The 23463-nt window shown below is 28.4% G+C and overlaps 1 protein-coding gene across 2 annotated transcripts; it reads left to right on the top strand.

The window, feature by feature from the left end:
- Positions 1 to 267: 267 nt before the first annotated feature.
- LOC145329956 (uncharacterized) lies at positions 268 to 21978 on the top strand. 2 transcript variants are annotated; one of them, XM_080174446.1, is made up of 6 exons: positions 318 to 377; positions 11695 to 11744; positions 13827 to 13850; positions 20229 to 20316; positions 20968 to 21061; positions 21619 to 21978. In XM_080174446.1, the coding sequence occupies exons 1-6, from the start codon at positions 333 to 335 to the stop codon at positions 21684 to 21686; spliced, it is 369 nt and encodes a 122-aa protein (XP_080030572.1). In that variant the 5' UTR covers positions 318 to 332; the 3' UTR covers positions 21687 to 21978. The 2 variants fall into 2 exon arrangements, with proteins under 2 accessions (XP_080030573.1, XP_080030572.1); XM_080174447.1 differs by lacking the exon at positions 13827 to 13850 and having other exon boundaries at positions 268 to 377.
- Positions 21979 to 23463: the final 1485 nt, after the last annotated feature.

Raw genomic sequence — 23463 nt, 5'->3', positions numbered from 1 at the left:
TTTAATCCCTTAATTCTTGACATTAGGGCAGGTTTACTCCTAGCCAGGGATAATAAGGGATGAGACAATGGAAGTTAATTTGACGTACACCCAAAATACCACTTCTGTAAAGTAAAACAATTGGTAAAAAAGTATTTCTAGTTTGTACAGCTCAATTAAAAAATCTTTAAATTTTTTCTTCCATAAATGAGAGGATGTGTTTTTCAGACTTTGTGGATCAGTAACATTTGGGTCCAATGTCCCCTACCTCCCTGACTGCTAGCTCATATGCTTCTCTAGACATATGTGTGTATGGGTCTGCTGGGGAAAGTAATTCAGTGTCCAACATAACAATGAAGTGGCTACTTGTTCTGCTAGGTCTCCTTTTCATCACAGGAATTACATTTTATTTATCTTTTTAACAATTATATTTGCATAGAAACTTGAAATTTTGTGCTGTTATCAAATCAATATAAGACAAAAGTTATGATGTAATTATTTTTAATGCCTCTTTTTATACGTGTGAGGTAAAATTTGCTTTCTAAAGCACACCGGTAAAAATTTATTTTTAGAGTTGTAAAATAAATAGCTGTTTTTGAGATTCTAATATGCTATGTTGGTATTTTTTGGATTTGTTGTTATTGTAGCAAAAATTGTACTTCAATTGAATAATTATATACAATGTACTATTAAAAGAATGTATTATTGGAAAAAGCGAATATCTTAAACATGCTGAAAATTTACTTTTAATTCGGCCATGCCGTTTGAGAGATAATATGCGATAGACGGATGAAATATATAGTTTTTAAAATCTGTATATAACCGGTTTTAAATCTGTCTGCAAAGTTAATTTTTAAAAATGTCTCGGCTGACATTTTAAAATTATATCAATGTACGTGAACACATGTTAAGGCAAAAAGAATGTGTTAAAACAATAGTGTCAACGTTTTTGTGTACATTTTGTATTTTAACCCGCATTTGTTTCTATTTGTATGAGGCTAAAAAAGTCTACCTTTATACTTTTATATAGATGCATATATAGGATTTTCTAAAAATTATACTGGTACTCAAAGTTTTATTAATACGTTCTCTTATTCGTTGGATGGAAAGCTTTTGGGATTTTTGATACTTGATTAGTTGGTATAAACATGCAAAGGCAAAATTTTCAATCAATATTTTTTTAATAAAAGGGTTAATTATGTTTTTATAATTTGTAAAATGTACCAATTTATAGTCCAATGTCTTATCCCTGAAAATCTTTAGGATTTTGTAAGAAGATTTTTAAAAAAAATTTAGACGTCAATTAATTGTTGTATGATTAGGGGATTAAAATTATATATGAGTCGGGGAGAAGAAAATTATAGAGTAATTTTTGATGAAGGGGGGGGGGGACTATATAGTTTAACACCCTATTTTTTTTAAGTTAAGATCCCAATTTTATCATTGCTTTAAATATATTTATGTATTATTGATTTTTTCACACTTAGACTTAATAATAGTGTTTGATATTTTTTAATATAATATTTTCTAAATTTTTACGATGAATTTATCTATTATCTACAATATCCATAAGTTGTTCATCATATAATGATAAAAAATTAAATGAGTGTTTAAAAAAGAAGAGTAAATTGTTTTATTAGTCTAATTAGAACAGAGATAATTTTCTAAAAATAAACATTACAATGTTTTAAACATTAAGATATAAAAAACTTAATTTGACGGACGGACAGACCATAACAACACAATAGCTGTGCTGCTACAAACTTATGAATGCCAATGTCAATGCCAATGCAATTTCAAGGATTTATTCAATAAAAATTCTATTAAAACTTTTTCAATCAATGCAACAACAAGCAGAATAATAACATTATACAACCATATCATCATAGTTTTTTTTCACAAGTATTTTAGCAGCATTTTTTTGATGTAAATAAATTGAAGCATCTTTTTGTGCTCTACACCGCAAGTTTTAATATAAGTTTGTACAACTATTGATTAGCCTCAAAACTTTTTTCCCATTCTTCTTAAAGAATTTTTGTGTGGTTAGATGGATGGGGGGAAGATTATTTTAGGACTAGGGAAAGGGGTGATTTATTGGGTGGATTATGAAAGAAGGGGGGAAAATTTTATAAAAGGGATTGGTTAGTTTTAACAAGGAGTAAAATATTCAAAGTGCTATATCTATTTAATATTAATTAAAAGTATAATAATAGAACTTAAAAGTCTACATACAGTATGACCCTCGAAAAAGTATTTTTAAGCATCTGCAGCCCTTATTTCTCAATGAATTATAAAAAAATTTATATGTCCTTGTTCTCTATAGATTTCCACATAAGTAGATATAAAAATTTTAATTTTACCTCCATTAACTCCGGAGATTTTTAGAGCTGAAGTTTTGAAAAAGTGACTGAGAAAAAGAATTTTTTTTTGTTTCTCATAATTTTTGGATGGTTATATTATGTTTTTCTGGCAACTGAATAATAATACACAAAGAAAAACAAGTTAACTAATTAATTTATTTTTATTCTACCAAAAAATATCAATTTTATATGGCAAAAAATACTACTGAATGAATTGATTATTTGCAAATTTTAGGTTATTTATTTACCCTTATTTATAAAAAGGATTAATTATGACAGTTGCTCCGCCCCCTTTTCTGACATCTCAATCATTTAATAGGGGGTTAATTAAGTTTTTTAGACTAAAAAATCATTATGTTCTAATTTTATTTTCTTTATAACTTTTTTGTTATTAATGTTAGGATTATGAAACAAAAACAATTTTCCTGCTATATTCATAAAGATTTATTTGGTTTTTAAATCTAAAACAAATTTGCCTAATAAGTAAGTTTTTCAAAATATCATTAAACTAAAAAGACTCAAAAAATATGTGTAAAAAAATGCTTTTTACTCAAAGCCTAAATTTTTTATTTCATTTTTGTATAAAGTTTCTGCTAGTAACAAAAATAAAAGGACTTCTACCTTAATTTTGCTAAAAAAGTCGTTTCATGTTAAAGTTACTTTTTCCTCAGTCACTTTTTCAAAACTTTAGCTCTAAAAATCTCCGGTGTTAATGAAGGTAAAAAAAATATTTTTATATGTACTTATGTGGAAATCTATAGAGAACAAGGACATATACATTTTTTAATAATTCATTGAGAAATAAGGGCTGCAGATGCTTAAAAATACTTTTTCGAGGGTCATACTGTATAAAATCTATTAAAAAAATAGTAATCTAAGAATTTTTTCTATAAATCTTTTTTAAATCTTTCAATACTTGACATATTAGAATATGAATTAAAAGTAAATTTAATAGTAGCTTCACAATAAAAGGAAGTTTCTATTTTATAAAAACGCCTTGAATTATAGACTTTTTTCAAAGAGGAAAAAGTCTGATTAATAAAATTGATAAAAAAACTTTTCTTTTGTTCCAACTTAGTTTGGGTAAATATTTAGAAAACATAATTTACAAGAAAACAAAAACAAAAAGGAGCAAAGAGAAATTAATTTTAGTGTAAAGGTTAATAAAAACTATTTGTCTCTTAATATGCTGCAGATTAAAAAAAACACAGTTTACTTAATGTACAATGAGTCCTGAAATATTTCTGAACTATAAAAGATTTTGCCTACTAAACTTTAAAGTCTTATAAGATAATTTTGTTTTCTTTGACTCAACCTTAAATCAAAACCTTACATCAGAATCTCAACAACCACATTATTATCCAATTTAAATAAAATTTGAAAAAATAAGGAAAAATAAATTTTATTGATACAGGAAGCTTTAAATATAATATTGACATTTTTTATATTTCTAATCCTTGACCCATTCAATAAGTGCATTACACCTTGTCATCACAATTTTTTACAATTGTTGGCAGGAGAAATAGACAATTTAAAATTAGTTCATTTTAACACCAATTTCCCCCAAAAAAATATTTTAACCTTTAGAATTATGTTTGTATTAAGAAAAGTCCTGATTTGTCAATTAAGTAAATATATTAACATAGGCATTTTACTGTATAGATCATTATAAAGAAATTATACATTACATTTACAATCAAAAAATTTTAGAAGAGAAAAATATAATGTCTTTGAAAAAGCCAAATAAATTATGCTTTAAAATTTTAAGTTGTCTCTTAAATTTCCATCTAATCCTAATTTAAAATGAGCTTCTAAAAAATTAGTTTCAGCTTTTAAATCTTCACAAAGAATCTTTAAAAGCATTTTTCTCACCTAAATTTTTATGTTTAATATTTACAACTTAAAATGTTAAATTGTTGTTTCTAAGCTGGGGATGCATTCTTTCAAATGTCTCATTTTGTGTGCGTGTGTGTGTGTGTTTGTATGGGTATGTGTGTCTGTGAGTGCCTAGAAATGTTGAGAAAAAGCTAGGTATTGTATGACCAGTGGCAAAATACACTTTTAACTAGATGAGGGCAAGAAAAAGTGGGAGAAAAATGAAGGTGACTGAAATTATGGGTGACAAAAAAGGAAGTGAGAGATTTACTGAAAAAGATGAAGGGGAAGGGAGAGAATAAAAAAGAGAAATATAAAGATAGGTAGGTAAACACAAGCGTCAGAGGTAAACTATCACACAAAATCTTTCTGACCATAACTTTTGAACTTTTAATATTTCAACTTTACCTCCCTTTACTGTTCTTTCTCTTAATGTTTTGCTCTCACATAGAGAACATTCTAAGTTATTAAGGAAGTAATTTAAGCTTTTAAAATACCTAACATAAGGAAAATAAGTGGATAATTTAAGAATTTAAATTGGAAAACTTACAAGATTTAAAACTACATAAAACCCTCAAGAATGAAATGAGATATTGTTGTTTTTGTTAAGAGCCTCAGGCAATTCAGAATACAGAATTCAGACCTGGCAAAACAAAACTTGGGGACACAGAAAGAGAGTAAGAGAGAATGAGAGAGAGAAAGAGGGACAAAGTTTTAATTTGTCTCAATTTGTTTAGCTTGTGAAGAGGTAAAGAGTCAAGGAGTTAAAAGGAGAAGAGCAGACATTTTTAATTAATCAATTATTGCTGCAATAAAGAATTCAGAAACTTTATTTCAAATGAAGACAAAAAATGTCTTGAATTTTGCGCATACTTTTAGATTTAGCACAAGAGAGGTTGCAAAAAATTAATCAAAAACTAATGCTTTACAAATTTTCTATAATACATAACTACTGAAGTAATACTAATCTTTAATTAAAACAATTCACTTTTTCAATTAATTGAAAAATAAATTGCATAAAATTGTTTTAGAATTTATGAAAGTCATTCTACATGTAATTAGGCTACTCAAAAAAAGTTATAAAACAAAGCATTCTTTGCTTTCTTAGTTTATATAAAAATGTTAAAAATTAGATATCTTCTGTGAAGAAAAAACAATGCAAAAATTAATATTGGAAACTTTTACTAAAAACAATTATGCAAAACAAATGCATCTATAAATGACTTGAAGTCCACCTTGTATATCTTAATTATCAACAGCTTAGCCACTCAAAACTTTATTGTTTACAAATTTGTGACATAAATATAAAACATTTTAACAAATGTCATATATATTTTAATGTTTAGTGTAAAATTTGCAATAAAGTTTTATGTTGAAAAAGACTTATGTAAACTGAAAAAAGTGTTGTATTTAATATTTCTTCAAGATTTAAACATCACAAGAGTATAAATAGAAGTTTAATTTTTTATACAAAAGACAATATATCTGTTAAATAATGCTTTGCAAAATTTTTGTGTTATATCGAATATACCAATTCTATTTTTGAAGGTGGGCATTTAAAAATGCATTCTTTATAACAACATATAGATATTTTTAAAAGATTCAAATATTGTTAAGATAAGAAGAAAATTTGAAAATAAACTAAAATAATGACCAGGTGAAAATTGAAAAAAAATAGCTAAATCAATTTACAAAAGAAAATAAACCTAGATAATAAGGATATAGGACATCTATTGTAATTTATAAAAAGATCGCATTTTGTACTTGATAGAATTAGATTCATTTAAAATAAAATTCAAGAAAAAATATTTTAAATTGACTTTTTTACTTTTTTTTCTTACCAATTCTAGAAGGTAGCATAACTGAATAAATCTATAAATTTGCGAGCTTAGGCCATTGGGTGTCAAGAACTCCTCAGAAAAGAACAACTTTCCTTTTCTCCACCTAGTCCTACCAAATCCATGTTCATTCCACTAAACACAATAATCAAAAATTAAGAAAAATGGGGGCTGGTTAGTTACCAAAACATTCCCTGCAGAGCAAAAACCAATAGGTCATGCTATTTTTTTGATCTTTTGTGTTCTTTTGTTAACCAGGCCTTCAGACATTAATAAATAATTCGAAATCAAATTTGTGATTTTTTATTTTTATTCATTGTCCATTCTAGTGTAAGTTAAACTGTCGCATCGGGAAAGCAGAAACCCGAGACACAATTTCAATTTAAAGTTTATCAAAGTGGTTTGCCTTGCGGTTCTGATAATAGGTTTGTCACACTAAAACAAGGTTTCAAAGACATTCGACACTTATATTACAGTATGTTTTCTTCATTGTATTCACTTCAAATTGCTGTGATTGTGTTGTTCCTTTGGGAATTACCTAAAATTCATGAGTTATGTCCCGCTAAAATTCAATGTTTGATATTAAAGGTAGTTTATTAAGGCTTCACGCAATGAAAGCCACTAACTTTTTTTAAAAATGCATGTACTGGGTAATTTTTTTCATTCCCAATTCACTCTCATACCTCATTTGTAGGCGCATCTTTATGTCACACATAACACTTTCCAGTGCTTCCACATTATTAGTAGCACAATTACTATACAAGTTTGTTACTGTCACAGGATCAAAGCCTACCACGATAATATGCAACAGAACTTGTTTTTCTTTATTTTAAATTTTCAACCTGACTACATGATTTTGTTGATCTATAAGCATCAATGAGTTCTTTCATTTCTAAATAACTTGCGGGTTTCTGGCAGCTAGCAAAGTTTATATTAAAATAGTTATGTATACTTGATCGCTACTGAGAATTAGGAATTCATGTTAAATGATAATTAAATGCGTCCATATCCCTAGCCTTGAAATAGCTTAAAACCATCCCAAAAATAAATTGTAGAAATAAAATTGACAACTATCATCTCGGGACCTATGTGTTGCCTTTCTAAAAATGACACCTTATCGATTCTTTAGATTTAAACGGACAGACAAAAACCATATTAATTTTATATATAAAGATTTATACTAATTTAATTCAAGTATATTTGTACTTTTGTCGCAATGAATGAAAAGTTTAAATTCTTGAGAATAACTTATTATTAGCACAATGAAAAAAATAATTTTCAAATGAAATTTTCATGAATTAAATATTAATTAAAATACACATATACTCTCTATGCTTTATGCTAATATGTGTTTTATTGGTAAAAAATACTTCCAATTTTTGTGTTTTTTCTTTTATTGTGAATTTTGGTTTGGTTGATGGTTTACATAATCTGATTAAAACTTGACTTAGAAATTAAACTCTAACTTACTCTTTAATCTTTTTTCTTTATATTTTCACATTACTTCATTTAAATTAATAAGAACCTGAATGTCTTGATTGCTCAGCATCAGTTCATTTTCAGGAACGCTCTGGAGCTAAATAAGGATGGTTTTGTACTTTGTAACGATGCCAACCACCAAATGCAACCGTGAAATTAAAAGAAAGGGAAGAAGTTTTCAAAATATCTTAACCACAAAATAGTTTAGGTATAAAAAGCCCCCCATGGTTAAAGTAAAATTTAAAAAAAATTAATTGAGCGAGAGGGGTTCGCTGGTCCAAAAAAAGGTTTAAGGGAAAAATCCCATCTTTTTAGCTCGTCTGATGTAAAAAATACAAATTAAGTATTTTTCTATTAATTTTACTATTTATAAATTCCCCCTTATTTTTGACCGTGTGTTGTATGTAAAAATATATAAAAAGAAACCTTTTTCCAAGATTGTTAAGGTTGTAAAATGAAGAACTGTAACATTACCTTTCATTATTGTCTTTATGTAAAAGTGCTGTGATTGTACTGTAAGCAATTGTCCTTGGAAACAGCCTTTAGTTTAGTTGGTGTGTTGAGAAAATTAATTAGATTGATTATAGGATTTCGATATCGAAATTAGAATCTGTGTAACTCAGCCAAGGATTGGTTACATGCACACAATAACAAACAAAGAGAGGGGGAGAGGGGTTGATAACAAGGATGACAACTTTCATAAGTAGCTAAGACAGACAAACAGTCGGACATACAGATTGAGTTTTAAAAAATACATATTAATTTTAAGACATTTACCTTAATAGATGGAAGGGCGAACGAACGGAAAAAGTGAGTTATAGAATAGACGCTCAGTCCTAAAAATCTTAATTCAAAACAGCCGTGCAAGTAAAGGTTGTAGATAGTGATTAGATGGACAGACTGACGGCCATTTAAATTTATAGAATAGCTTTGCTAATAAAAAGAGAGTAAAGGGCTAAACACTCCTCCTTCCCTTTTATTGAACTTTTTGGCTTGAAACAACACTATAAGCCCGGGCCAAAAGGATATTTAGTAAAAAGAAAATTAAATCAAAAAGACAGAGAAAAAGCAGTCAAATTTTCCAAAAGTAATTACTATAAAACTGACTAACCTAACCAAAAAGATAGGCACTAAAACAGGTTGGCTTTTAATCTTAAATAACTTTAGAAAAAAACATGAAAGGTACGTTTTTTTAATAAAGATGCCAAGAATCTCAAAGTAAATTTACCGCTATTTATTAATTAAATTCATATTTAGTTAACTTTAAAATTGTTCTTACCAGCAAATAACTTGCATGAATTAGAAAGTAAGATTATGCTGAATGAAATTAATGTATACTAAGTATAAATTCATGAAAGATGTACATGGAATAAGCAGGGTTAAAAGCGTTAGTAATAAAGCTTAAATGAAACTTAATTAGTTTTAATCAACTACTTGTTGGTTATTAAGTTTTTATCTAAAGCATTTAATAATGGTCCTAAAATATACATTTACAATTCTTAAACAATTATATATATATATATATATTGGATAAGACAATGACCGATAACTTAATATACATCCTTGTTATTACTGCGCTACTTATACAGTGTTTTTAATTTTCAACTTTACTGTACTTTTTCAACAAAAACTGTAATTTTTTTTGTTGTTTCATAATTTCCCTTAAAAAACGAAGAAAATAAGCCATTAATCATTAAATTCTGATAACTATAAGTGGGGTAAAATTGCTTTCAAAAAAGTGCTCATAAAAAAAAACACTGTAGAATCGTTGTTTTGAAATTGGAGTGTTTTTTTAAATTATAGAACATAAAATAATTTTTTTCACAGCAAATAAACTTTTATTTTTTCTCACTGGAACGTACACATATAAGGAAATTAGGAATGCAATGAATAGTTTAGATAAACTATTTACTAACTCTTTAAACAGAGGGGACAGTTTAATAAATTAGGGAAAGGCTTATTCAATATTAGACGTCGGATTTATTTAATTCCTATATTAAAATTCAGCACATGTTAAATTATAACAATGCTAAAAAGCAGAATGTCTAATTTAAAATTATGAAAGATACCTACAAATTTTTTTTTTCATTGATATTTAAAATTCATTTAAAATAGTGTTACTATATAAATTTTAAGCTTATTCTTTAAAACCCATTCAAGATTTATAACTTTATTTTGTAATTTTTCCTTCTTGCTATTTCCTAGGTAGAAATCACAGACATTATTACAGAAATCAATGTAAATAGATTGAGGAAAAAATAAGGTATAGTTTTTAGACAAAATAAGCTTTTCTACACTTGAAGCTTGTTCGTAAGTCCGCACAGCTTTGATCGTTCATTTTAATTGATAAAGTTATAATAGATTTTTGAAAAAGATTTCTTCTTGGTTTCTAATAAGATTTAGTACACTGTTTTAGCGTAGTCATTCTACAATTATTGAAATGTAAGCATGTTGTATCAAGTGATTTTATGTAAGATTTACTCGTTTGTCTGACTGTAAGAATGATTCATTGAGCTTCGTATTTATGGATGTTGTCATCCTTGAATAACTATATTGCTTATCAGATTTTTACACATATCAATATAGGACAAAATATCAAAGAGATAGAATTTAAGTTTATAGTATATAAAATACTTAACATGTCTAAAAAATGTGACAAAAATTTGATTGATGTATTTTGAACCGGGAAAATTTAGGCCTTAAAATTTAAAAATATTTAAATTTTTGAATATTTAGTAATTGCTTTTTGCCTTCTGGGGTTTTTAAAGACTAAGAAATCCGATAAGTTTCCACTGAATGAATACATTTTAAAGCCCGTGCTAAAAACACACGTATAGTAAGACAGAGATAATTAGAAATTGCACACAAACCTGAAATAAAGAAATACGATTAATCGCGCCTTCGGTATTCTTGGGACCAACAAAAAATGAATTTTTACTGAAAATTAATGATTTTTTTATCCTCAGAAATCTGATTTGATTCAATGTAATACGATAGAAAATTTGTATGCCTTTAAAAGTTAATCGAAACGAAGTTAGCACAATAATTTTTTTTTGTAAAATATAAAAAGAACTCTATTTAATAGCAGTTTGACTTTGGTAAAGTATTTGATTTTAAATTGTAAAGAAAGCATGATGTCGTTTCAAATTTGGAATTTAAATTAAATCATTTAAAAGAAATTTACTAGCTTTACTACATATGTAATAGTATGTTCAAACTCAAAACAAGGATGATATCTTTATAGTAAGCATAGCTTAATTTGAAAAAATACAATTTAATGAGGGAGGGAGGGGACATTGGACTATAAATCATACTTCATATATCTATATATTGACTCTTGATTGTTGGGTTTAAACTAGCAGTGTCGAAACTTCTCCAAAAATGATTTTAATCCATATGAGGGTTAATTTTGCCTGTCATAAGAATTGGAGTTTATCCTGCATCGTCTAATCCCTGAATTTGAAAAACGATAAATTCCCCTGTAAAGTATATTAAATGCTCGAAAAGTTTATCGGAAAAACTGACAAATTCAAAAAAGATACGCTACACATAAGAAACGTATTCAAAAGATAGATACATAACAGTTTAAATAAAATGCCTCGTTTGCACATTTTTTTCAATTTACTCATTTAAGTACATATTTTGGGGTTAAGAATTTTGATGGAATTTATTGTAACTTAGCCGTGTTTTTGTAATTACTCTTTCAAGAAAGCTTTTAAGGTATTTTAAAGGAACTTTTTTTTAGTTTTAGGAAAGAAACGATTCTAAAATGATTTTTTTTGCGATTAGAATATTAAGAATACACTCATTGACACTACATTTACTGAATGTATCACAAGAGTATTCATCTCTATTTTACTTTTAAAAAGCAAGGAACAAACGACCTACTATCGGAGCCGGTAAAATTAATATCCAAAAATATAAAATCCGCGTCCAATTGAAATTCATCTGGACAAAAACCGGTAGGCTGTACAAAAAAGTGTACTTTAGGTGATTTTTAGTAAATTTAATTGCTTAAAAAAATATTGTTTAAGAATTTAATAAAACAACTCTTTCCCACACTAAGTGCTCATCAAAACCTCGGGAATGGCAAAAATCCTCAAAAACAGCCGCCGTTAATGGGTTAATTGACAAAAAGATAAATAAGATGATTTTCACCAGGACCCATGGTCTCTGCCTGGGGAAGTGAGGACAGCGATGGAGACGGTGTCAGGTAAATAAACATTTTTTTTCTAGTATGACTTCAAAAGCATTGAAAAATCTTGTATCGTATTGATATTATATTCAGTTTTCTACGAATATAAAAATGTACAATCATAAAATCATCATATCCGCGGAAAACTGTTTAAAAGACGATGCGATAAATAACTATTTTGATTTATTCTGTGGACCGCTCATTACATGAAGTGCAGGAAAGCCAATGTGTACTATTTTTTGACATGAACTTGCACTGCACTGGACATATTATAAATGGATGTAAATGTGTAAATATGCCAGTTTCTTTAAATATAATTGTTTCTGTTAGTTGTAAAAATGGAAGGTTTTGTTTTGTCTTCTAGAAAAATTATGAGAAAACTACTTTGCCTCCAACATTTTAATCCTGCAATATCTGTAAAAATCTTCCAAAAGTTGAAGACAAAAAAATTTTAATAATATTTTGCCATTAAAGTTTTATTTTTTGTGCTTGTCAATTTTAATATTGAGATTTAATTGTGTAGAAGTTGAGAATAATATTAATTTATATGTAAATAGGCCCTAACTTAAAAAAAATCCTTTGATTATTTATAACCTACTGCAATATTTAAATACTAGTTACTGCATCCATAATGGCCTCAAAGGGCACTTTATATAGTAAGAAATTGTAGTTTTAGAAAGTTTTTTTTCCATTTTTAAGGGCGGGAGACTTTATTCAAGATAAATTTCTCTTTGGAGGGCCTAGGTATCTTCACAAAAAAATAAATGAAAACATTCGAGGGACCTTATAAAAGTTTTATCTAAAGCTAATTAGTCTTTAACTTTATGTCGTTTTTTACATTTTTAAACAATCCACTTGTCTTTGATATTTTTTCATTCTGTTTTATCTTTTTTCCATTTCTTAAGTTTCAATGTTTAGTTTGCTTAGATGATTTCATTAAGCTTCGATTCTGTTGGGCTTAATCGCACTTGTTTAAAATCAAATTGCAAGTTCATTTTATAGAAAATATGTTGAAAATTAAGTGTAAGTTTTTATATTTATGATTTACTCTGCTTAAAAGAATTTAGTCTCCCCTGCAAATTACTCGGAAATCTTTAATTAAATTTTACATTTTAATTAAAAATTCCAAATGAACATTTGAAAGTTGAACTAGGGAAACTTCATTGACACTTGATTTTAGTTATATACAAAATATTGTTTTAAAATTTTATAAGCAAAATTCGCAAATTAATTAGATGAAAAATAAAACTCTTGAACAGCTTTGATAACAAAATTATTTTAGTAAGAATAGATAATCAAGTAAACTTATATAAGATTTTATATCACATAATTGGACTAAGTTTAAATGAAAACTTCAGGAGCGAATCCGCTATAAATCGTATACCGGTAGCCTCACATAAACCTTATATGTATAAAAATAAATAATCTGATTAAATAACAATTTTCGTATAGTTCAACACATTTGTTTAATGTTTTGCTTTTTTATGCAAAGCTTTAGTATTTCGTAGAAAAAACTGTCCCTTTGGTCAAATATTGTTTTCTTTACGACAAAAAATATTACGCCATTTCATTCTTGATTAGGTAATTTGAGTTTTTAAAATTCATTAAGGCCCCCTGCAGCTAATGAATGACAACATTACAATAGAATCTACTCTACACATTTCTAGTCTGTAAGGCTTTTCGCTCTTTCAGACTTGGTTTCTGTCTAACTTAATTCTTTTTTATATTTTATACTCCTCCCCAGCCCCCCTAACTTAGCTTCATATACAAATGCAAAACAACCAATTAATAGCATAAACATTTTATTGTTAGAAAACCATAACGATTTTCGGATTATGGAAAGAAAACGAAGTAATGGGTTTCGTCGTATTTATACATTAGCGTTTGATATGTTATTATAGGTTAGGTAAATATTAATTATTGACCGCGGGGTTAGATCCCCCCGCAGGATCTAAAATTAGGAAAAATGCTAATGTGAAAATACGAAGAAACCCTCTACTTCATTGTCTTTCCATGATCAAAAGCTTCAATAAAAAATTTCTTATTTGATAACATATAATGCTTTTACAATATAATACTAATATTTGTAATATTTTCAAGTGATGTGGACAAAGATGGAGAAAGGTTAATATAAAATTTGGGTGCCCTCTATTGGACATAATTTCAACTATATTCTTACAAGTTTATCTGTCTCTGTCCCCTCCACGTTACCATGCTATACAAAAAAAAAATAACTGCAACAAAATCATTTGAAATTATTCTACATATTGAAAAAAGAACATGTTTTTCACAGTGTACACTTTAAATACTTATTTCCATATATTTTTTTACATTGTAGCCCATAAAGTTCATCTTAAAAGTTCAGAAAAAAAATTGAGAATACAATTTTAATGGTGTACATTTAGTTTTTTAGTTTATTGTATATAGATTTTTAAAATTGCTTTGCTTTAGTTTTAAATATTTAGTTATAGCATAGTTTCATGGTAGTTTAGTGTGAGTTTTATCCAGGGATTTTAGGAGATAGGACGTTGGACGATAAATTTATGCGCATTTCCATTGATGATAAAGGAAGTTTCCCCTTCTGTAGATTAATTTTTTAACTTGAAAAGTTTGGACACTTTAAGTTTGAACCATCCAATCAAGGTTCAATAAGAGTACCTAAAGTTTTGGACCACCGGATAAGAGGGTAAATTTGTAAAACTTTGGGTACCATAATTTACAGTCCAATGTCCCCTGCCTCCCTGGTTTTACCCCAATAAAAAGAATCATTAATTTAGAGACTCATGACTTTAAATGAAATAAAAAATCAACTATTTGACCAGCAACTTACAAAAAGTTAAAATAATAATAAAAATTTAAATATTGATTTAGTTAAATATTTATTATTTATGATTTAATGACCCTGTGTTTGATTTGTGTGAAATTTTTATTAAAGAATACTTTTTATTTTTGTTTAATAATCTTTTGCAAAAATATAATTATTTTGGATTGGCCAATTTCATATCGGCTGGTATGCAAGGTTATAAGGTCCTCTCTGTAGGCCAATATCTCTAAAATGGTTTGCTAGAATAAGAAACAATTTATTAAATTTTAAAACTATCAAAAACAAATCAGTTTTTAAACGGGAGGCTTCGAACTTTCACTATTTCAAATCAGGATGCTGTGAGTATTGGTTTAAAAAATATGACGTAACAAAAAAAATTAGCCAATGAGAGTCCACTACGCATGCCGCCATTGGTCAATAACGGCCTCTCATTGGCTAATTTTTTTTGTTACGTCATATTTTTTAAACCAATACTCACAGCATCTCAAATCAGCCATGGAGTGTGTGAGATGGAAGCCTGATTTCAACAGGTTTCCCATTAAAAAAAAGTACACAGTTTGGGGAACAGTACCTCATCCAACCTCTAAAGTCAAAGGCCCTTGAGACTAGGGGCGAAGATAATAGAATTTTTGTGTGACATACATGAATGACTTTATTGTGCAAAAAATGGGAAAATTGCAAAAAAAATACTCAATCAATTGCAATAAACATTTCCTTCCTACACTAACCATAATGACATGTCTACAAATAATAAAAATCTTTTTAGTCTGACAAAAAGTAAATCTTATAAACTTTTTTTTCTCAAAACGAAATTGAATAATTATGCCACGTATTTTCTTGTTTTTGTTATTTCAAAATTTTATTATTGTTGTTCTTTCATATATTTTATACTTTTAATTCTTATCTATCCCCTTTCTCTTTTTATAATACTAGCGGCTACGCCCCTAGAAGCCTCTATGGGCACTTAAGGTAGGAGGGGTGAAAGTCGACCTCATCCCATTCTAAATTTGAGTTTCAAAAATGTAAAAAAATAGTTTTCGGGGGAAGGGGGATGAAGACACTTTCCCCAAAAATAGTTTAAAACCTTCCAAGGAACTATGAGAAGCTTCACTATAAAGGAAAACAATATCAGTTCAGCGGTTAGCGAGATCCTTCGGGACAGACAAAAAACGCTTACTACTTTATATAATAGGATAGCGACAGCGCCTCTAGCATCTTGATCTTCACAGAGGGGGGAAGAATGGACAGTAATATCCTAAAACCATCCTGGGACCTATGTACAACTTCCCGAAAATGAAGAACTCAATCTTTTCAGTGGTTAGTGAGATCTTAAAGGACAAACAAAACACATTAATACTTTATTTTCTCGCCTAATGTAACAATGTAAATTTTTAAGCTTTCTAAAATTGTGGCTAGCAAAGGCAGACACCAAAAGATAATTAAATTGTTGCTAGGTGCTAAAAAAAAGTCCACATTTATATTTGTTAAATATTGTAAAATGTTTAAAGACCGGAAAAAATTTTAAAATAAAAATTTGTTTTATGAATTTCTTTTAAATGAAAGGAATTTGTTTAGACAGATATTTATTTATTTCTATTGCCTTAGTTATCAATCTTACATAAAATCTTATTAAAAAGTTTAGAAAATTCTGACAACCCCATAAACCATATGAAAATCGTTTATCATTACCTAAGATAAAAACATTTAAGATTTTTTTTTACAGAGAAAAAAAATATTTTTTATGATTCTTATTTTTATATTTTTTTAGGGGGTCTTTGTTCGGAATAATAATCCTCCAAAAAGAGGTCTCAGGGATAAATTAATATTAATAGTCAAAACATCTGCGAATGTTAGTGTTTATAAATCTATGTGAATAACTTTTTCAGCGGAATATATACACATATTTTCCAGGGATCTAAGGGATAAGACAATGGTTGATAAATTGATGTATATCCGCTACAAGATACACAAAATTACCTCTTCTGTGGTTTACTATTAGTAATTGAAAGTTTAAACAAACAACTTAATTAACTAACCAGTCAAAATTCAATAAAATTCCCCTAAGTTGTTTAGCCAACGAATAAGAAAACGCTATTTTTAAATATTGGGGACTTGTGTAATAAACAGCCCAATGTATCTCCCTCCCTGCATATATTCTCTGCTGCATAAGCTGTCAGGTATTGAGAATGAAATATGATAAGTATTGAAACTTTATAAACATTTCTATTCAAACCAATGTGCAATCTTTTAAATTCAGTATGGGCGTAGCTTGATTCTAAATACTGCTTTTTTCCATACTAACTCGAAGCTTCTGGTCCTTGTAAAAGATTTTTTAAAACCATCCACCAAAAAAGACCCCAAACGTATCAAAAGCAATATGTTTAGATCAAAATCAGCTTTAACTAACTTTTGTGCTTTCTAACTCAAAATCTCAGTAACGGCTGAACTGAAAAGGTTCAACCGTTGAATATGCCTTTCACTTGAGGAAGAGTGTTTAAAACTTTTTCTCCAAACAAATCGTCTCTAAAATAATTTTTTTTTATTTAGAATACCCCATAATAGCTGTGGGTGAAGCCACTAGTATAATAATATTGTGTATATCATTTCTGCTTCCCATCTTTTTGAGAATAAGTGAAAAATTTGCAAACATGTTTTAACAAAAGAATTGCACACACATCCTTTTTGTGTTGGTTTTATAAAAATACAAGCTTATAACATAGATAGATTTTAGAGTGAGTTTTATAAGTATTATATCTTATTTATCTCTCCCTTCAAGTCTTACTAGTTAATTCTTTTTTCCATGGTTTGTTAATGGAGGATAGTAGATTAAATAAACTGGCACTGTCCTTTCCTTTAATATATTTTCAAAATATTGTTATACTTTTAAATATTATTAGTCATATTTTTTGAAAATGAAACTAATAAATACATGTTTACAGTTTTTTTAGAATAAACAGAAAATCATAATCTAATTATACATGGATAAAAAATATAAAAAAAAACCAGTCTAATAAATAAAAAGTACTGTCTAATGTTGATGTACATCCCCCACTCCATTTTCTCCAACTGTTTTTCATCGTTTAACAATATTTTGTTGGTTGTCAAAGCTTGGCTTGTGTTTACAGTATCCTGTGCACGTACCTTATTTTGGGTTTCCCTGTGTGTGTGTTTCTAGTTTTAAATATGAAAAAAATTCGGAGTTTTGAATTCAAGATAAACTAAAACCTAATCCCCCCAAAATACTGTAGATTGTTTGTTTTATGACAAACAATTTCTGGGGACTTTATAGCTTATGTAAATCTTTCACGATAGTTGATGTCCTGGATATTTTAGTCTATCAACAGAAAAAAGATATAGGAAAAAGAATAACGAATTTATCTAACCCCAATTTTGATAAACAAAAAAGGGAAATGTGGTAAATTTTTTTTATTGACTTTTCAGACCTTAATTGGCAAGAATTGATAGCAATTAAACAAGGAATCTAAATAGAACTAAAAAGGCATAATCTTATGTTAATCATATAATGCTACTTACTGGCATAGAATTTGAACAGGGTCTATTTAAGTTGTAAAGCTATTGGTACAGCAGCATACTTTATATCAATCCATCATTTCTATACACACCAACTCTCTTCCACCCAACAAAACTTTATGCTAGTAAATATATAAAACAAGGATGAAATATTATCCATTAAAGCGAAGCTGAACAAATAAAAAATCTAGAAGCAAAAAATATCTATAATTTAGATCTTTATTTATATTGCTTGAATACAGAATTCCTTTTAGGACATATATTTTAAACTATATTACAGAGATGCTTTGCCTAAAACATTTTACCTTTGGTGACAGAAATTATCTTTTATAAAATCTGAAAAACTTACAAGGCTTTCAACCCTAATGTTACAAAAATTAAATTAAATTGACGATTCTATCATCCTTAATTCACGATCAAAGCTAACGAACGGACGGACTGCTCTAAAAAGCAGAAAAGCTTAACTTTCAAAATAAGTAAAATAAAAAACATTTGTCTTAATAAGAAGCACAACAAGAATAAGCTCAAACAGTCAAATAGGACAGTAAACGTAAATATATTAGGTAAAAATATCTGTATATAAAATCTTTTAGCACATTATAAAGTTTAATAAAGGGAATTTGTTAAATTAAACATTTATATTCCATGTAATGTATCAAGTAAAATAACAGATTTTTTATTCCAATTTTATTGATATCCCAATTTACGAATTTTTGCTTTGGTTTGGCTTTGATTGATTTCACGTAATAGATTTCATCCCTCCCACAATCAAAGAAATAATAGTTCATGAAGTACGGCAGGCAAATAGCGACGATTAAATAAAAAAATAACAGAGTGACAAAAATGCTTTTAAAGGTACACATCATTAAGCACTTACCTGTAAAGATCATGTATATTTTTAGCCCAGACAGAGTACGTGTTGTGACATAAGCAAAATATTCTACATCTCTGTTACAAACGTCAATAAACACAAAAAAGTATGACTGCTACTCATTATTTAACAATTTTGCCAATATTTTAGCTGAATGATGGATGAGATGTTTGTGTCTGGGTCTTTAAATTGTACTTTGTCTTATTCACCTCTTTGACTTCTTATTTTTCAAATTTTTAAATTATGTATTTAAAACTTTAATCAATATTCACTAGAATATAAATGCCAATTTTAATCTATTTGATTTCAAATTCTTGTTTAGAATCAATTCTTATTTACCTTGGACCCATTTTTATGGTCCAGGGGTGATTTTTGATTTTCCTAGACCTTACCTGGAACCTAGACTTGTCTTGGCATAACCTTTATAGTCAATGTATCTAATGTATTTTCCTTACTTACCTATAAAATATGAAACCCAAAACAATAAAAGGGAGAATATACATGTAATATAATACATTGAGTATAACTGTGTGTGTATGCTGCCTGTCATATATTCACCCAAGTTTACTGTAAGTGTTTCAAGTATGTTTAATATTGCAGCATATTTGAATATATAAACTAGGATCACAACATGCAGAAGTAGTATAACTTGTAGGATGAACTTACTAAACTAAACAAGTTTTAGATTTTTAGGACAATTTAAACAAGCACCCTTATATTAACTAAATAATTTGACTAAAATCTATGAATTGAGTGAATCTTATTTTACATGTAGTACCATTAAAATTGTAAGTTTTAAATACATAGTACCACTCTATCATACCTAAATTATTTTGCAAAATGACTGCTATGATTAATACATTTTAGAATATAGACTAAATAAATGATAATTGAGTTAGATTTTCCTAATGTAATATCAATTGTGTGACAAAAAGTTATTGAGTAGCTGCAATCATAATAACAAACATATGATACACCAACCCACCCACAAACACATACACACACACACACACACACACATACACACACACACACCCACACACACACACACACACAGACACATACAAAGTACTAAATACATAGATTGAAAAGAGTATTCAAAGTTCACAAACAGAAATAGGAATACCATTTAAAAGATTAGTTTTCTCAGTCCCAATACTTGCCTTTTGCATTTCCATCTATTTTTAATTATTATTTTAGTATTTGATAAGTTACCTAACTTTTATTACAAAAATAATTCCAAGGAAAATTTCTTGATGTTTTTTTTTCATTTTAGTGATGCTGAAGATGATGATGATGACAATGATGGCCTGTTAGACAATGAAGATCCTGATGATGATGGTGATGGTATCCCTGATGAGGAGGTGATACAAAGTGATAGTGTAACTGATTAGGAGATAGATAGATAAATAAATCATTATGACCCTAAGGATCAAACATAGTTGATTTAAAAGATTTAAAAAGGATTCTGTTGATCATAGTTATGGTATTTTTTATGATGAGGAATGAGATAGGGAAACATCTAAATTTTGATACTTATATGTGATGTTGCAACTTATTAGGAGATTATATCATGTTGACTATTAGTATTAAAGCATAGTTGAATGATAAAAGATTCAATACGGATACTGTTGATCATAGTGATGGTATCCTTTATGATGAGGTATTAAGTCATCACAATCTAGATTTTTATACTGATAGTGATGTTGCAACTGATAAGAAGATAGATAGATTATTATGATCCTAAGGATCAAAGCATAGTTACTGTTACAAATCAAAACAAATTCTGTAAATTATAGTGATGTACTCTTGATACTACTAGGAAAATTAAAAGTGATTTGGAGTACCATTTATGCGAAAAATATTGAAGATTTAAAATAAGGAATCTTACTTTAATTTTGACAGTGATCCTGAGTAAGGAAATTCAAATTGGGTAAAATTATTTTTACATTTTTTTATTTTAATGACCCACCTTATGGTAATCCCAGTGACCTTACAAATCTTATGAATTCCAGGAAGACTTTGATGGAGACGGTTTGACAAACGAAGAAGATGAGGATGATGATGGAGACGGTGTTCTTGATGGTGATGAGGATGATGACCAGGATGGTAAGTGATTACATTTTTGATAAGCCGCGTAACACGTATCGCATCTGCTCATTGTCAGCAAGGTGATGGGTTTGAATCTCATGCCATAACCAAATACGTTAAAAGTGGTTCCTATTGCTGCTATGTCAGGTGCTTAGTTAGGTCTTCCTGACAAAGGTAGTGCAATTAAATGGTTGGTTGTTGACCCTATAATCATGCACAGCAACTATAGGCTATCTACATTCTTGATAAATGATTGAGGAGTCTTTCAGTTGACAGAATAAAAATTGCTTTCTGTTACAGGTAAAACTTCTTTATCTGTCTCAATGATCTATCTATCTATCTATCTATCTATCTATCTATCTATCTATCTATCTATCTATCTATCTATCTATCTATCTATCAATCTATCTATCTATCTATCTATCTATCTATCTATCAATCAATCTATCTATATATCTATCTATCTATCTATCTATCTATCTATATATCTATCTATCTATCTATCTATCTATCTATCTATCTATCTATCTATCTATCTATCTATCTATCTACTATCTATCTATCTATCTATGCAGGTATTGAGAATGATGAGGATCCTGATGATGATGGAGATGGAATCCTGGATGAGAATGATGAACTGTAAACACAAGATCTCAGATCATTTTGTTATAATGTCAATACAAATACAAACAGCTTATTCAAATTTTAAAATTTTCACTTAAATCTTTCAAACTTTTGGCAATAAATAGTCACTCAAACATTTATTTATTCCATCAATTATTAAAAAAACAGCAAGTTATGATTTTTTTCCAGCCACTTCAAAATACATTTGGTTATTGATAAGTTGAACTTATTTAAAAATTATGTACCAATCAATATGATGAAAATGTTAGAATCATTATTTTCAAAATTGTTTTAATAAATTAATGTTGTTATTTTGTGTTTTTTTAATGTCAATCAAATATTTGCTTTCTCAGAACTAAAATTTTCTTTTTATTTTGTCCCTTTTTTAGCAGAAGAAACTCTGTTGTCTTTGGAAAAGTTTGTCGCTCATGGCCTAAAGTTATGTGTATAATAAATGTTAGGTATATTTCAAATATCTACCTGCATCCAGTGTTAGGGACCTTATTCGTCTGCTCTATTGTAATAAATAATATTAATATTTCCAAGGCTATTGGTTGATATCGAAAGACCCGATTAAAAGTTGGCGCAGGGTCCATGGGGTGGCGACATTCCCCTTTTCTCGTTTTACTTTAATATGAGTATATTTAAACAATTCATTAAAGCTTTTTATTTGAGGGTAAATTTTTTTCAGGTGGTTTGATTAGCTATGACCTCCGCTTTTTATGCTTGGGGCCTCTACAAATTCTATTTATATACTATATCCTTACCTATAAAATATTTCTTGTGAAAATACTTTTTGATTCCAGAAAAATGATAGACATATGTTTTATTCCACTATATGAAATTTAATATTTTTCTTATCCTGAAAACTGTATCTGATATTGTTTGAATGATTTATATTTAACTACTTCTCCTATCATGTAAATTTAATAAAATACAAACACATAATTTTATATTCTAAATCTAAAGATGTTTTTTAAAAAAATATGTAAGGTACATCAACATTCTGATTAGGTTAGAGGGATAATGTTTCTCCGTTTTTTTCAAGCTTTTTTCAATTGCAATATATAACACTAGCGGCTACGCCCCTATTGGCTTCTAGAGGCACTTGGTTAGTGTTTCGACCTATCCATTTTCTATCGTAGTTTTACAAAGAAAAGTCAAATTTTTATTTTATATTGGACGAAGGGATATTTTTTCTTGGGAGGAAGGCTGTACCCTTCTCCAAAATAGTCATTAACCTACCCAGGATCTATGAGAAGGACAAAATAATAAAGTTTCCCCTAATAGTGAAGTGTAAATCTAATCTAAATTTAGGTTCCAGGTATGATTTTGCAGGTCCTCAAAAAAATTTAACAGCTTCTACAACAATTTTTTGACTTAGAGACTCCAAATTTTTATTTTAATAGAGGGCGTTAAGGAGTGTGATTTTGGACTCGTTCTTACTGATTTATTAACTTATTAAGGTCTTACTTTGGTCATGCGATTTTTGGTTCAATCTTAAGATCGTGGCAATATAACCATCAATACAATGTGTTGAAGCAAATGTTATCAACAAAGAAACAAACTTTATCAATTGAGAATTCTCATAAAACGCGGGGGCATAGGGCTATACCACACAAACAAGAACAAACTTATTTAGAAGAAAATATATTTCGATCAATTCAAGCCTTCTCAATTCTAATCGTTTGAGATTTTCTGTACAACTGTTCAACTTTTGAAATTTTTTTTTCTTATGGTTAAATATCTCTCTTTGGTAAAAAACTATTTGGAATGCATTGATTTGAATGTAAAGG

The sequence above is a fragment of the Acartia tonsa genome, chromosome 10, assembly GCF_053477335.1.
Source record: "Acartia tonsa isolate MP-2025a chromosome 10, ASM5347733v1, whole genome shotgun sequence".
NCBI lineage: Eukaryota > Metazoa > Arthropoda > Copepoda > Calanoida > Acartiidae > Acartia > Acartia tonsa.
The sequence above is the reverse complement of the archived record's forward strand: the minus strand, read 5'-3'. Positions and strand labels throughout refer to the sequence as shown.